General features: G+C 43.1%; 1 protein-coding gene across 1 annotated transcript in view; it reads right to left on the bottom strand.

The window, feature by feature from the left end:
• Positions 1 to 17,679, bottom strand: part of ACADM (acyl-CoA dehydrogenase medium chain) — a 44,969-nt gene that overhangs the window by 25,791 nt on the left and 1,499 nt on the right. The window contains exons 2-5 of the mRNA XM_089692181.1: positions 9,433 to 9,532; positions 6,834 to 6,931; positions 6,688 to 6,757; positions 1,222 to 1,322 (exon numbers count right to left, since the gene is read on the bottom strand). Coding sequence (XP_089548307.1) covers positions 1,222 to 1,322; positions 6,688 to 6,757; positions 6,834 to 6,931; positions 9,433 to 9,532 — 369 coding nt within the window. The remainder of the gene's footprint in view (positions 1 to 1,221; positions 1,323 to 6,687; positions 6,758 to 6,833; positions 6,932 to 9,432; positions 9,533 to 17,679) is intronic.

Genomic DNA, 17,679 nt, shown 5'->3' with positions numbered 1-17,679 from the left:
TTCTGATCATGTGACCGCCACGATTGGCGGTCACAGTGGTCACATGGTTGGAAAGCTCCCAACTGCAAGTAGAGATCAGGAGCAGTTAACCACTGGTAACAGTGCTGGGAGTGCGCAGCACACAGCTCTGACTATCTTTAGGTTTGCATATATGCGGCCTCTTGACGTTAGGGCCTACCCACAGAGAGGCCGCATATATCTGTATGACCAGCAGGAAAGAGTTAACTGTAAAGCAAGCCATAGATCATGCAATTTTGTTTCCAGCAATAAAGGGCTGCAGGAAAGAAAATTGCTCAGTTCCCTCCTGCAGTGCACTGTTCTGCCGGCAGGGAGCTTTCCTTGCTGGCAGGACACAATGACCACTGCTGGTGGCTATAGCTGTAGGCAGTAATCTAATGCAAAAAAGCCAACAGGTTGGTTGCACTGAAGTTGATCAATGGATCTCCTTTAGTATAACCAGCTTGCCCATAACTAGATCCAATCTTGGCTGGTCCCTGCTGAACTGGTCGAGAATTGATCCTTCTATGGCTGTCTTAATTCAATATAATTGAATGGCCCCCATGCTCGCCTGACCTAAATCCAATAGAACACCTCTGGGATATCATGTTTCGGTCCATCTGATGGCACCAGGTTGCACCTCAGACTGTCCAGGAGCTCAGTGATGTCCAGACTAGGGCGGAAATATCCCAGGACACCATCCGTCGTCTCATTAGGAGCATCCCCTGACGTTGTCAGGCATGCATACAAGCACGTGGGGGCCATACAAACTACTGAGTACCATTCTGAGTTGCTGCAATGAATTTTGAGAAAAATGGACTAGCCTGCTGTATCGTTTCACTTTGATTTTCGGGGTGTCTTTGAATTCAGTCCTCTGTAGGTTGATTATTTTCATTTCCATCAAATAATGGGGCATCCTTATGTTCCCAACACATTACCCCGTCCATGTCAGTATAAATATCCAGCATGAGATTTTTTACCATTAAGATCTGATGGGTTTTCAATGTGTTCCATTAATTTTTTTCAGCAGTGTATACAAATGCATTTTGTACTTCAGGTTCAGCGTATAGGATAGGAAAGCAGAAAACCCCTGTGACATCATGAAACAAAACTAGCACCACTACTTGAACAAAAAAGCAAAAAGTTTAATCTGCTTTAAAGAGAAGAGCCGGCACAATTGTGCTGGTAAGGGCAGAGTTCAGTATTAACTCTTCACATACTCACCCCCAGGGAGTTGGCCTCTATGGCAGTCTGAATACCAGTGCATCCATAGGCAATTTCCTCAGTAATCAGACAGGTGTCAAAGATGCCTAGGTTCAGACCACCTGTAGGAAGACCACACATACAGAAGTCACATGACAGAAAACAATGCAAATCCATCAAAACTGGCACCACACCATGTACAGCTAATCAGCAAGAGGTTATAATGGTGCACTAGAACAAATTTATATCTTTTTTGAGGTTTCATCTGTTCTGTTAGGAGTTCGCTCACTTTTATATACTACATGTACCGGTACATTTCCCGTCTTCAAAACATTCCTATTGGCCACTGCAACAGCTTGCCACAGTGATGGACCAATAAGAATGTGTAAGGCAGGAGGAATCAAACATCAACATTACCAGATATGTCAGAGCTTTGCCAGCACAGCCCAGCAGATACAAACGTGAATAGGTTGGCGCTAAAACATCCGTGCAAAAAAAACAAACAACAAAAAAAAAAAATTGTAAAATAATGAGACTCTCAACATCTATCAAATATACATCTGACAATCAAATAGTGAATACAATATACAGTGGGGCAAAAAAGTATTTGGTCAGCCACCAATTGTGCAAGTTCTCCCACTTAAAAAGATGAGAGAGGCCTGTAATTGGCATCATAGGTAGACCTCAACTATGAGAGACAAAATGAGAAAAATCCAGACAATCACATTGGCTGATTTGGAAAGAATTTATTTGCAAATTATGGTGGAAAATAAGTATTTGGTCACCTACAAACAAGCAAGATTTCTGGCTCTCACAGACCTGTACCTTCTTCTTTAAGAGGTTCCTCTGTCCTGCACTCATTACCTGTATCAATGGCAACTGTTTGAACTTGTTATCAGTATAAAAGACACCTGTCCACAACCTCAAACAGTCACACTCCAAACTCCACTATGGTGAAGATCAAAGAGCTGTTGAAGGACACCAGAAACAAAATTGTAGACCTGCACCAGGCTGGGAAGACTGAATCTGCAATAGGCAAGCAGCTTGGTGCGAACAAATCAACTGTGGGAGCAATAATTAGAAAATGGAAGACATACAAGACCACTGATAATCTCCCTCGATCTGGGGCTCCACGCAAGATCTCACCCCGTGGGGTGAAAATGATCACAAGAACGGTGAGCAAAAATCCCAGGACCACACGGGGGGACCTAGTGAATGAACTGCAGAGAGCTGGGACCAACGTAACAAAGGCTGCCATCAGTAACACACTACGCCGCCAGGGACTCAGATCCTGCAGTGCCAGACGTGTCCCCCTGCTTAAGCCAGTACATGTCCGGGCCCGTCTGAAGTTTGCTAGAGAGCATTTGGATGATCCAGAAGAGGATTGGGAGAATGTCATATGGTCAGATGAAACCAAAATAGAACTGTTTGGTAGAAACACAACTCGTCGTGTTTGGAGGAGAGAGAATGCTGAGTTGCATCCAAAGAACACCATACCTACTGTGAAGCATGGGGGTGGCAACATCATGCTTTGGGGCTGTTTCTCCGCAAAGGGACCAGGACGACTGATCCATGTACAGGACAGAATGAATGGGGCCATGTATCGTGAGATTTTGAGTGCAAACCTCCTTCCATCAGCAAGGGCATTGAAGATGAAACATGGCTGGGTCTTCCAACATGACAATGATCCCAAACATACCACCCGGGCAACGAAGGAGTGGCTTCGTAAGAAGCATTTCAAGGTCCTGGAGTGGCCTAGCCAGTCTCCAGATCTCATCCCCATAGAAAACCTTTGGAGGGAGTTGAAAGTCCGTGTTGCCCAGCGACAGCCCCAAAACATCACTGCTCTAGAGGAGATCTGCATGGAGGAATGGGCCAACATACCCGCAACAGTGTGTGCCAACCTTGTGAAGACTTACAGGAAACGTTTGACCTCTGTCATTGCCAACAAAGGATATATAACAAAGTATTGAGATGAACTTTTCATATTGACCAAATACTTATTTTCCACCATAATTTGCAAATAAACTCTTTCCAAATCAGCCAATGTGATTGTCTGGATTTTTTTTCTCATTTTGTCTCTCATAGTTGAGGTCTACCTATGATGCCAATTACAGGCCTCTCATCCTTTTAAGTGGGAGAACTTGCACAATTGGTGGCTGACTAAATACTTTTTTGCCCCACTGTATATGGTGACAGTCCCATGAAGACTTATTTCTGTAGACCAAAAATTGTGCGCTATCACGTGTAGACGAATAAGTGAATTTCTCACTCACCAGAAACAACTGACCCCAATTAAGGTGGTCAGGTACCTCTGTTAGGGCTCATTCACACTTGACTTTTTTTCCAACTCTTGCCCCTATAGCGTTTGACAAGCATTGGTCCGGCGTTTGCGAAGCATTTTTAATGCTCCAAAACCGGCGCATGCGCGGTTTAGCGGAGGTTGCCAAACTTCAAAAACGCCTCACAAATGCCTATAATGAAGGTTGAATGGTGTTAACGCTCCGCAAAACACCTCGCAATCACACGGGCGTTTGCAGAGCGGCACCACAGAGTTGAAGAGGAGGCTTCAACTCCTCCTGACTCGACCAGAGGCGTCCGTTTTGCTGCAACGCTAACGCTCCTGTTTGAACAGCACTATGTGCTGCAATGTGCAGAATTTTCTGAGGCGTTTGGAAAATGGTAAAACGCTTCCCAAACGCCGCTTGCTAACAAGGCTAGTGTGAACGTAGCCTCAAAGTAAGAATTGAAGACCAGCAGCAGGCTCTCCTAGGATATACCTCCCAATCCTCAGTAAATCAGATAATTGCCCCCAGTTTGATATTCACAAGGCTCCAAATATAGCAATAGTGAATGGACTTTTAATACCAGGATCTCCTTAAAACAAAAGGTGATGCTCCAAGTAGCTCACATAAATCAGATGAATTATACATCCCAAGTGTAATATTTGTTGGAAATTTCATGGCAACTACACATATAGCTTTACACTCACATGTAAAAAAGGTGCCCAAAGAACCAGCACAAGTTTGTACAGCCTATGCAGAGGAGCAATCCAATAATATGGCTGGCGTGTGTTCCAAGCCTCGCTTTCGATAGGCCGGATGTGACGTCACGGGAACACGGACGTGACTGGATCACGCTTCTATGCAAGTTTCGCCTGGCGGCATCCTCAGGGAGTGACATACAGCCATTACCAGGCAAGTTAAATAGAGACAAAACCACATTGATTGGATGGTTCCAAAAACATGGCAAAACCACGTTGATTGGACAGCTCTGTGTCACTGATCACCACCATTACTAGTATAATAAATAAAAATTCTAGTGTATATTCCATAGTTTGTAGACGCTATAGCTTTCACATAAGCCAATCGATAGACACTTACTGGGATTTTTTTTTATCAAAGACATGTAGCAGAATACATTTTGGCTTAAATTTCTTAAGAAATTTGATATTTTCTATAGTAGAAAGTAAAAAATATTGTTTTTTGTTTCAACAAAAAAAAAAAAACCAAGTGGTGATCAAATACCACTAAAAGAAATCTCTATTTGTGTGCAAAAAATGATATAAATTTCATTTGGGTACAGTGCTGCAGGACCGCACAATTACAAGTTAAATTAGCACAGTGCTGAATAGCAAAAAAAAAAAAAAAAAAAAAATGGGCTGGTCATGAAAGGGGTAAAACCTAATCAGTGGTCAAGTTATTAACTTGAAAAGTGTTGGAAAAACAAACCATCCCCGACCTCTCTATTCATTCTCTAAGGGTCCAAACACATTTTTTCACTGTGGTAACGTTTTTTTTTTTCCTGTCACTAAACGCTGCTAAAAGTCTGTGTGCATAGACACTTAAGGGGGACACAGTAAATAGGCAGACAGCTTGTCGTCTTGATGCATCCTGAACATGTTTTACATCATTTAAATGTTAGATTGGGCTTTTAAAGTGGAAGAAAAGCCTAAACCACAACTATTCTCTTAGCGATCATGCATAGCCTTTGTTTAAAAAAAAAAAAAAAAAAAAAAAACACCCCACACAACTGTATACTTCCAAATCCGGTCACATGACCTTGTAGTTCCAACTGCCCTGTGTAAGGGAGCGCTCGACAATAGCTATAAATTCTGGAGCCTTATCCATAGGCTCCCCTTGTCCAGCCATTGTCGGCACTCCATCTCCCCTGCAGCAGCTGCTCACCAACACAGAGGACCTGGAGCTTAAAGTAGACCCTTACCCATAACAACTTGATAAAAAAGATAATGTTCTTTAGCAAGGATCATACACTCCACATTAATAATTATGCTACAAAAATTAGTGCGTGCTGTAAATTGCCTCCAGCAATGCTCTTGTTTCTTCTTGCTGGAAGCTGCAATTTTGCTAAAGCCAAGAGCCCTGAAACAGCAGTAAATCCAAAAGTTGAACTAAACCCACACACACCCACCCACCCACCTGCACGTGACACTTAAATTGTGGTGTGAACAGAGCACATAGAGAGAAAATTGATTTCGTTGTGCCCTTGCAGAAAAACTAAAGGCTCTGCATCATGGTGTGAACGAGCCCTTAAACAGTATAGACCCTTAATTTTTATGTTTTATACAGCTATACCTGCAAAAGGGACCAGCATGAAGTGATCTAACAGGACTTAATCCTCTGAATAAAGTTCCACTATAAGGATCACATTACTATACCTGAGCAGATTAAAAAGGAAGTACACAAGGTATGCAGGATAGGTAGGAGAAGGGAGGAGGGTAGGTTTTTAAAAATTGTTAGGACCCTTTCACAGGAGGTGGTTCTCTGTCTGCTGATCAGAACAGAGCGGGTGGATGACAGGTCCATGGCTGCTCAGTTTATGCAAAGCGGACGCAGACAGAGCCCTGTCTGCACTATAGGTGGTCAGACTCTGCTCTCCATTTACACCCAACTGCTCTGACCAAATCCACCTAGACTGAGGGGGACATATCCCCTTCCATTGGTTTTACCATGCCAAATCAGGTTGCAGATAGGCGTGTGTAAACATACACAAGTCCACTTATGCAGGCCATAGACGGGTCGTTTATTGGCCGAATTTTTGTCCGTATGAAAAATCAGCTGATATTCACGCCGTTAGTGGGGCAATACAGTCGGCCATTTTTTGTGGATCTTCTCATTTGATTTTATCGGTCATGCTGGAAAATCCACGAAAAAAAAAAAAACGGCTGTTTTTGTGGACATAGGTGGCAGCACCAATTTTTCTTTTAATTGGCCGACAAACGGCCCATCTATGGCCAGCCTTACACCCGCCAGTGCATAGGACTCAATGGAGGGTCCAATCAGGTCTGCCTAAAGAACTCACAAGCTGACCTGATCGGACCAATCATGTGAAAGGGGCTAGAATATTAGACTTTCCTTCCACTTCAAAGCTACGAATAGGATGACCAATAAAATATACATTCAAGCCTTTAAATACTCCCTAAAACATTTCACCATCAGACAAGCTTGAGACACTGAGTGACCTTACCGCAGCTTTCAGGAATATGTCCATTCATCAGCCCAAGTTCCCAGGCCCTCTTGATGAGAGGTACCGGATACTAAGAGAAAGGAGAGATTTGCTATTAATAAGACTGCAGTCCTTTGTAATCTCTACAAAGAACACACAGCGCTCACCTCCCCGGTTCTGTCATACTCAGCGGCTGCTGGAACGATTTCTTCTCTGGCAAATTTCCGGGCTGTAGCCTGGAACTCTTTTTGCTGCTCGCTGAGCTCTGTATAGACACCAGAAATTGGGGATTGTTCAGAAAAGAAAAAAAAAAAGTATGCAAAGTGCAGGCACACATGACAATTCAACGAGGAGGATGTCGCTGCTAACTTTTCTGAAAATGCTAGTTGCCTGGCTATTCTACTCCTTTGCTGGTTGCCTGGCTATTCTACTCCTTTGCTGGTTGCCTGGCTATTCTACTCCTTTGCTGGCTGCCTGGCTATTCTACTCCTTTGCTGGTTGCCTGGCTATTCTACTCCTTTGCTGGTTGCCTGGCTATTCTACTCCTTTGCTGGTTGCCTGGCTATTCTACTCCTTTGCTGGTTGCCTGGCTATTCTACTCCTTTGCTGGCTGCCTGGCTATTCTACTCCTTTGCTGGCTGCCTGGCTATTCTACTCCTTTGCTGGTTGCCTGGCTATTCTACTCCTTTGCTGGTTGCCTGGCTATTCTACTCCTTTGCTGGTTGCCTGGCTATTCTACTCCTTTGCTGGTTGCCTGGCTATTCTACTCCTTTGCTGGTTGCCTGGCTATTCTACTCCTTTGCTGGCTGCCTGGCTATTCTACTCCTTTGCTGGCTGCCTGGCTATTCTACTCCTTTGCTGGCTCCCATACTTTCTTTGAGTCCTTATCCAGAACAAGTTTTCAGGAAAGAAAATTCAGAATTCCTTATATCCATACTTGTTCTGAGATAGCAACAAAGACCTAAAGCCACAGAGTCAGCCTGACACAGTTACCAGCATTCCTAGAAGAAAGCCAGCGATGGCGGTGTGTTTGGTATGTCGCTGTATGCCACTTCTATTCTTAGTACAGCCCTTGTTATAGACTCCTAGCCTTTAGGTTCATTGTGTCAGTTGCACCCTTGCAGTGTTAGGAATTAAAGCAGTTCTTCACTCTAGAAAAAAAAAATAAATAAAAAAGTCAGCAGTAACAATCCTATAGCTGCTGACTTACCTGTCCAGGGATTCAGCGCGGTCCTCACCTGGGCTAGTTATTCACGGTTTTTTGGGTCCCTGGCACCGGCATCTTTAGTGTGTGAAGCCGGCTGTGACAGCCTACTGCACATGAGTGAGCAGCACTTTGAGAATAGGGGGGGGGGGGGGTTTATGCGAACTTCCACTTGAAGCACTTTGGCAATCCAAGCAGAAGTAGGAGTGAGTACCTGTCAAAACTAGGTACTCATCACCTCCCTCCCATGCCAAATGTGGAGGGGGGGGGGGGCTTAAAGTGGAACTTCCCCTTTTGGATGAAGTTCTGCTTTAAATACTTTTATATGCCAGCCTGCAAGAAAACTACGCTGTAGAACTGGCGAGTTAACAGTGCCTTAAAGGATAAGTTCACCTTTGAAACATGTTCCACTCGTTTTTAAGCTAGAACATGTAACATGTTCCCATGACCGTCGCCTCCCCCCCCCCCCCCCCTCCCGTTGACAAACGGCACAGGGAGAAATCTCCCCATCCTGTTAGATTTGAAAACAGTGTGGCCGTGCGGGGCTCCGCCCACAGGGCCGTGTCACTCGTTCAGAGTTCTGTGAATAAGTGTCTACAAGTCCCGGCAGCCTTAGCGGCTGTCAGCTTGTAGTTTTCAATGAACTACCACAGCGCTGTGGAGCTCCCTGAAAGTTCACTGAAGCTTCCTGTTCGTATATCGGCTTGACCGTACATCCCGTACAGCAAGTAGATATCCTGACAGGTCTGCAGGAGACCTCCATGGCATCAGTGATCTACTGATTGCTGGTGCAATGCTTTCCAGGCTCCTTTGGACAAAAATAATAAATACACATTTTACTTGCAAAAAAATGTGCATTTATTAATTTTGTCCAAAAGGTGAACTTATCCCTTAAGATGTTGGCGAGTCAGCAAAATTGCAATACTGTCCACCCAGAATGGGTTTTGGGAGGTATACTTTTTGTACTACATTTAAGTCAAAACAGGCAGACTCCATGTGTTTAGGGGAATTTTCTTTTTTTCTGTTAATAAAGTGCAGGGCAAATCAGCAGGTTCTTCTTAGTGCAGACCACTACAGATGATTATACTTTGCTTGCACTTCCCTGCCATTCCATTCTGCTGCTGAGAGTAAGCTGTAGGCATGTATATACTGCTGGAGGGGAGTGAGGGATTAAAGCAAATCTTTGCTTCAAATAGGCAAACATTGCTTTAAAAGATTGGCTCAGTCACATTTGTTTTTTCCTCTCCTCCCAGTCACATGTTTTTTTCTTCTTCTCCTCCCAAAGTCACATGTAAACGAGATGTAAGGGAGACGTACTGCGTATGAGTTTTATGTACTTTGCCAATGCGTACACGTTTAAGTTGATCTGTCATTACTACACACATAGCAATACCTTCTCAAACTTTTTTCACCAAGTGTAACTGTTTACAAGTCTGCTTGTTTCCTCATAACATGGGATTGCCAGTGCCGCCCATTTAGACCTGCTGCCAAATTCTCCACATGTTCTCATGAATGTATCAGATGCTAATTATAAAGCCAATCTGCAGATAGTTGAAACTTACCAAAGCTGAAGCCAGGGTGGGAGGGGGCGGAGGCAGAGGTGGCAGTGTGGGGGGCCGTGGACTGGGCTCTCCAGCCTTGTTTAGCGATGTGCTGTAGAACCTGCACAAAAATCACAGATAAATTAGACACAAAACAAATACAGTGGTGCCTCGGTTTACGATTTTAATGTAAAAAAAGATGAGAGCTCAGCTTTTTTTTGACCAACATAACAAAAAAAGAGAAGATAATGAACGGAGAGAACGGTGATCGTAGTGATGAGTCCCCACTTGCAGAATCTGCTCTAAAAGGGGACCCCGGATGGTGAGACGCTTGAGACACGCTTATGAAATTTGAAGTATATACCCAAGGTGCGATTGGAAGGTGTAGGATCCTGTCCCTGTCTTGGCCATTGATGAGCGCTGATACCACAGGATAAATCCTACATGCGTTTTTTTGACGCACTTCTGGTGAGTGCGCAATTTTTACCTCAGATTCACCGTGTGATACACAGAAACTCATCCCACGCACCTACTAGGATCTATTGGATCCCCACGTTTGACCTATTTTGGGACTTGTTCATCTCACTTAACTTCACCGCAGTGCGATTTGACATTTGCACTTTATTATATATGCCATTTTATTATAGCGCTGCATCTTATATATGGTTTTAGATATATATATGTTTATGTGCTAAAATATAAATATATAAAAGCAGCTGTGCACAGTAAAGGAAACCATAAACCTTTCAAATGACATAAGATAAAATAGGTGCAGCGCTTAAAATGTGTGCCACACCCCTTCTGAAGACATACGAGTGTACGAAACGCGCCTTGGAGGAGCCTGTATGCGTTGACGTCACGCCGCCGGATCACGGAGGTCCAGCAGTCCCCATTATTTACCAGTTGGTTAGTGCTCATAGCAGCTTTTTGCTGCGGTATCTATTCCTGCCTGTTGTTTGTGATATAGCATCTTGGCACTTACCAAATACATGTATGAGGATATCCTATTACTACTTTTTATTTCCTTCATTAAATGTCATTTCAAAGTACTACACTATGGGCATTTCCATCTTTTGCTCTGCACTGAGCATTTATGCGATTATTCCATTGTACTGAAGAGGCTGCATCCGTGTCCTTAGAGTGGACCTCCGGTTTGAATATCCATCCACATGATTTTCATCCATTCCGGGCTGATTCCATTTGCATCCTGAAAAGGGACCCCCTGGAAGACCTCCATTTATTGACACATTGCGCAATACCTTTGCGCGTCCGGTGAGTGCGCATTTTATACATATCCTGCCTCTCAGCGACTCTATGAAAGTGACAACTTTGGGAATATTATAAATAATCTGAGCGCTTATTTATTGTGGACTGTCATCTTTTTCATGACCTAGTTGCTGTACATTTACCAGGACTATGATTTTAATGTTTCCCCCAAGACATTTCGTATTGCAAAAAATCCACAGACCGAAACATGGTTTTCCATAAGAATGCACTGAAAGCCAATTAATCTGTTCTGGAGATCAGAAAAAAGTAAAAAAGTCTTATCTGTTCAAAACTCTATAAAGTGCAAATATAAATATCAAGCGTAGGCGAGTGCTGGAACTATCAAGCAGCTAACACCAAGGTATAGGTAACAACTCATTATGAATAAATATATAGAAAGTGCAGCGCTAAAATAAGTGAATGATATTATAGTGAAAAAAAAAAATAAAAAAAATTGATCAGTGGAACAGTCCAGTGCAGCATATAAAAATCAAATATAAAAATTGTTCAATAAATGTGAAACAGTAAAGTGCAGCATAAAAGTGAGAATATATAAAGTCCATAAAATCTCAGTAGAGTAAGAGCTATAAATTGTCCATAAGGATAAAAGTACGGCAATCATGGTGAAATATTGTGAAGTGATCCAATAAGGAATCCACCACCTCCGTCATATGTACACTCACCAGACATCTACTGGTGAGCAGCATGTAAGCGCATCTCACCTGGGTACAGGTAACAGCAATGAAGCCTCTGCAAGGGCTGCTCAGCCAAGGGCAAAAAACACAAGTGGACCCCCTGCTGTGAGGAATAGCTGACCACAGTAGCCAAAAGTAGTATATAGTGTAGTATTTTAATAAATAATGAATAAGACAATCCACGTGGAAACAAGTAAGAATGAAGGTAGAATGGAGTACCAAGACGGCAGCCATTCCAACCTTCGGCAACGGGGGCGTGAAGTCAGCAAGTGAGACTCTATCCAACGCGTTTCGTGCGCATGTACATCTTCAGGGGCACGCTTTTTTTCCCCGCTGTATGTCAGATTGACTTTGCACTTTATTTTCACTATACTATCACTTATTTTAGCGTTGCACTTTTATACAGTGCACTTTCTACACTTTTTCAATAAAAATATTGAAATATAATGTATATAAAGAAACATAGCCCACCTACATGGTGAGTTGTGGTGAACAGATTCATAGAGTATATAGGCACATAATACATCAACCAATGATATTGTAATAAAGTGCACTTTAACGGCATAAATACTGTACAGGGACGTGATTAAAACATTTCCAGAACGGCTCCAAAACTTGATGCAAAAACCGCTCCAACACCTCCACACTCAAACGCCACATGCTACCCACAGATTCCAGCATGCACAGGGCGGCGCTATAAACCACCCAGGCGCAATGCATCCTGGGGAAACTTGCTTCATATTGCAAAAAAATCATAAATCGAGGCATTATTTTGAATGGATTTTCATTCGTAAACCGAAAATTACGTTAACCAAAGGCGTCCGTAAACCGAGGTACGCCTGTATACCATTCCAACAGCTCTCTTCAGTTTTCTGATATGCTGTTCCTACACTACATCTCTCTGCATGATAGCTGGGAATATGAACAAAGAACGGGGTTAATCAAAACAGCGCAAGGGGCGGAGCACTCACTGAAAAGTGCAGTTCCTTTAGCAAACAATCAGATTCCATCTTGTACTAGTCTGGCTTCTGAAAAGTGACTTCTGATTGGACATTTTGGCACACAATATGTTGCTCATTGCATTGTATATTATGGCTGGAAAGGTTCACAATGCTGGAGCTGGTGTCCTGCCCTTAAGCCATCAGCTGACATTGAGAAAGGAAGAGGAAACCTGTGATTATGTAAGAAATGCAATTTAAACTAGAAAATCTACAATTTCCGGGGAAATGGTGTGAAGTGTTCTTGCCTCCAACACTAAGCAATTGATTGATCAAATGTAAGCAGTGCACATGGCAAGCTTGATAGAGTGAGAAAGAAATGCATTTCAACTTTTATTTTGCAGCTAATACTGTAGCGTTGGTCACTCAGCTGGCAGGTGACCCCCCTTGGGTTGGCAACTCACTGTAGTGCAAGCTGAGAGGAACTTTTATAAACACACCGATCCAACTTGCTCACTTCACTGGCGGTTGCCATCTTCAAACGGTTGTAGTTTACAAATTATAAATTCTACAGCGAAGAGCTTTATATTGTGAGAATCACAAGACCCAGACCTACATTTTGATGCATAGTATGTCTCTGAAATATTAAAAATTAAGGCACAGTCGCAGTTTAGAAATTGCCCTTCAAATCTGAGGTGGCTAGAGTGGAGTTTCAATGAATGTCAATGGGCAGCGTGAGTTGCAAACAGATGGTCATATTGTGAAAACTATCAGGACTATGGCTTAGCTGTGGATATTTTTAGTGGCAGCAGGGATAGCTGAATGTTTTGATATAAGATTTGTGTAGGTGGGCTTGAAAATGAGGGAGTGATGGCAGTTTAGAAATATGTCCTGATTTTTCAGCTCACACTCTAGCTTTTGTCAGCTCCCACTCTAGTTTTGAACATTCCGCCATTCATTCCTATGGGACCAATTTCACCACAAAAATGCTGATATTTCGTGAACCATTCGGCGAAACGTTCCACAAAGTAATAGCACACCAATCGGGAACAATCCGCACGTTTCGGTAGATTACGGTCTATGTAGTGTAAAAACTGTGGGAGGAGTTAGGGTGGTAAGTTTGGCTATAATAATAAGAATATATATGTGAGGTAACAGGAAGTGGTCTGCCATGCAACAACACTTAACATGTAAATCTATATTTTTGCTAGAAATTACTTAGAAGCCCAAAACATTATAAATTTTTTTTTTTAAAGCAGAGGCCCTAGAAAATAAAATTGGTAGGTCTTGCAATTTTTTTTATGTCACACAGTATTTGCACAGTGGTTTTAGCAAACGCAATTAGTTTGAGGAAAAAAAAAATTTTTTTTAATTTTAAAAATGTAAAAATAAAATTACATAACCTAATTTTCCTGTGAAATATAAGATGTTATGCTGAGTAAATAAATACCAAACATTTCACGCTTTTAAACTTGCACCCACCTGTGCAACAATGGAAATTTTACTATTCATAGGCAATGCTTTAACCGATAGCCTACAGGGCACTTATACCTCCTTTCTGCCCAGGCCAATTTCCAGCTGTCGCACTTTGAATGACAATTACGCCGTCAAACAACACTGTACCCATATGAAATTTTTATCATTTTTTGTGACAGAAAGAGCTTTATTTTGGTGGTATTTAATCACCTCTGGGGTTTTTTATTTTTTCTTAAACAAACCAAAAACCACTGAAAATTTTGGAAAAACATTTTAGTTTTTGTTATAAAATTTTGTAAATAAGTGATTTTTCTCCTTCACTTATATACGCTAATGAGGCTGCAGTGATGGGCACTGATGAGCATTGACAGGCATCACTGACTGGCAGCACTGATGAGCACTGACAGTTGGCACTGCTGGGGCTATACTGATCATCAGTGCCCTGATCATCAGTGTACATGTCCCCTCCGCGGAAAGCCGCTTACCGGCTCTCCTCTCGAGCTGTCAGCATGACAGCTCAAGAGGAGAGAAATGCCGAAAACTGGCATTTCCCTGTTTACATGTGATCAGCTGTGATTGGACGCAACTGATCACATGACCGAGCCGACATCTTCGGCTCTTTCCGTGATCTGCTGTGTCTGAGGGACAGTGCACCGCTGATCACTCCCTGAGCCGCGCATGCGCGGTGAGAATGGGAGGACATCATATGACGTCTTCCCAGAATAAGAGAACCACCTTGCGCCCATCATTGGACTATATGGCGGGCGGGAGGTGGTTAAGAGCCCTTACAGGTTACCACTTTAACAGAGGTGGTCTAGTGCTAGAATTACTACCTATGATCACATGTGTGCGGTGGGTCTCTCACATGTGTGGGATGATCGCTGTTTGCATGCAAGCCCACTTCACAGGGCTTTTTTTTTTTTTTTTTTTACAATTTTTAAATATATAAATAAAAATCATTAAAAAAATATCTAGATCAAGGTTTGTGCCAGGGTTAGTGTTTGGGTCAAAATCAAAGGTCAGGGTCAGTATTTTTTGTGTCAGGATTTTCTCTTTAAATGTTTAAATTAGCATCAGTGTCAATTAGTGGCAGACACAAAAAAAAAAAAAAAGAAAAAAAAAAAAAAGCATAATGCACACTATTAGAAACAATAGTGCGCATTATGCTTTTTTTTTCCCTATTCTGCCACTAATTGACACGGATACGAATTTAAACATTTAAAGAAAAAATCCTGGACCCGTAGTACAGCCCAGAAACGGGCTGTACTACGGGTACAAACAACTACTCACATACACACATGTGCTATCGCTGCAATCGTCAGGAGCAGGAGAAATATATATATATATATATATTTTTTTTTGTTTAATATTTTGGGTCAGTTTTCCTTTGATAATAAAGAAACAAGTCTGGAGATATCCATTACCATTTACCACCAAATAAAAGCCCAATTTGTCCTGAAAAAAAATAAACAAAGTATAATCCACCTGCATGCACAAAGTGATGATATGTACAGTATTGCTAACACGTCAAAGTTGCAAAATGTGCTTAGGCTTTAAGATTTGTTTGGGGTTAAAGACTAATGCAGTCCATAGACTGTTTCTAGGCAGATTTTTCGTTCGAAAGAATAATCAGCCGATCTTCACACTGTTAGGCTACGTTCACACTAGAGTTGTGTGCAGGCGGCAGAGAGGCGTTTGGGAAGTGTTTTTACCACTTCCCAAACACCTCTGCCAATTCTGCACATTACAGCACATGGTGCTGTTCTAACGGGAGCATTTGCGTCGCGGCAAAACGGACGCCTCTGGTTGAGTCAGGAGGCATTGAAGCCTCCTATTCTAGTCTATGGTGCCGCTCCGCAAACGCCTGTCCGGCGTTTGCAGTGCGGTTGCGGAGCAGTAACACCACTCAAACTGCATCATAGGCATTTGTGGGGCGTTAAACGCTCGGCAAACACCTAGCAACCACCGCTAAACAGCGCATGCGGCGTTTGCCGAGCGTTAAAAAACGCTCCGCAAACGTCGGACCAACACTTGCCAAATGCTATAGGGGCGTTTGGCAAGTGTTGGTAAAACAGCCAAGTGTGAACGAGCCCTTAGTGCGGCAATGGCATCAGCCGATTTTTGCGGTTCCTCCTTATTTCTTTTATTGGTCGTGCTGGAAAATGTGTGAAAAACGGTTGATTTTCGCAATCATTGGTGGCCACAGAACGACCGATGTTTTTTTCGGACGATAAATCGGCCGATAAACTGTCTATGGCCTGCATTAGCCCACCTTTTAAGAAATGTTAAATGCACATAAATGTACAGGACAAAACGTGTATGTGTAAGGCTCCACGCACACGGGGCGTTTTGATAACGCTGGTAATGTTAGCTGTGTAAAGTCACGTTAAAAACATGAGTTTTTCAGCTTTTTAGCCTTTTTGCATTAGCGTTTACCCACGATTAGCAGCGGTTTCCCACGGTTTTTTTTTTCCCCAGCAAAAAAAGGTCCAAAAACGCCGGTATGCTGCAGTTTCCTGCATTTGCAGGGTTTTTTTAACCAAAAAATGTTTTGGGGCAAAAAAAAAAAAAAAAACACATCCAAAAACGCCGGTTTGTGAGGTTTTTCCACATTTTTCAGCATTAGAGTGTTTTTACAGCTAAAAAAACTCCTCCAGAAACCCACTAGTCCTGGGGTTTTTTTCCAGCCAAAAAAAATGTCCCTGCCAAAAAACATTGATTACAGTCTGTGTGCATGGACACATAGGATAACATACTGGGTGGTTTACTGGCTGTAGAAAAAAGAAAAAAAAAAAGAAAAAAAAAAAAAAGTCAAAAGCCAAAAACTCTTCCTCCAGCTCCCTGCCCCTACCGCGGGACATAGTACAAAAGGTGGAGTTAGCCTGTACATATCATCCGCTGTATCTGCGATAAAACACAAATCTTTATGAACCTGCTGGAGAAGTTGCAGCACAATTTCCGTCTTTGTTCATTTACAGAGACCTCTGCAGGGCTTTTCTATGTGTGTGTCTAGTGTAACAGAAGGGGCCAATTATTCTGCATTTTACTCCTTACTCAGACGTCTCTGCATCTCCAGATACATACAAGCCACATGCAGTACGGGTTCTGATCAGACTTTGCTCCCATGTGTGACAATAATGCGTGGATTGGAATGCGTTGCTGGCGGAGATATGAGGCCGTCACTTGATCCCTAATCACAGGTCTGAAGACTGCAGAGCCTTGCTGACCTTTACTCTAGTAACGTGTACACAAAAACATTCCTGATCTGTGTACACGTACCAAGGACTATTCTCCACCATCTGTACAACCACTTCTAGTGTATGAACAGAGCTGCGTCACCAATTGTAATCTATGTCTGCTCTGCCGGGGTCTCCATCTCTGGTCATGTGACCATCACCCTCTTTCCCTGAGATGAAATAAATGGAGACTTCAGTAAATGGATTTAGGAGATTAAATGATAAATGCTAATTAAAGGTTTTAAATAAAACCTACTTCCATAACAATCCTAGTTTTAGATCCAGTGACATCACTGAGTCTCTGTGCTTTTCTATGCAATGCAGGCAGATCACGGCTGGTGGGAGGGACCGGCAGGGTGCTGGACATAGCTTCCTGAAAACATCACAGCACTCTCCCTCAGTACTACTCTCCAGAGTTTGCATGAAGACCACCATAACACCCAACACGCCAGGCAGACCCCCGACCCCGCCGCAGCGTCCCCCAGTCAGACCGCGACCCCGCCGCAGCGTCCCCCAGTCAGACCGCGACCCCGCCGCAGCGTCCCCCAGTCAGACCGCGACCCCGCCGCAGCGTCCCCCAGTCAGACCGCGACCCCGCCGCAGCGTCCCCCAGTCAGACCGCGACCCCGCCGCAGCGTCCCCCAGTCAGACCGCGAC

This window comes from Staurois parvus, unplaced genomic scaffold (assembly GCF_062004578.1).
Source record: "Staurois parvus isolate SC_StPar_1 unplaced genomic scaffold, SC_StPar_1.0 ptg000578l, whole genome shotgun sequence".
NCBI classification, from domain to species: Eukaryota; Metazoa; Chordata; class Amphibia; order Anura; family Ranidae; genus Staurois; species Staurois parvus.
The sequence above is the reverse complement of the archived record's forward strand: the minus strand, read 5'-3'. Positions and strand labels throughout refer to the sequence as shown.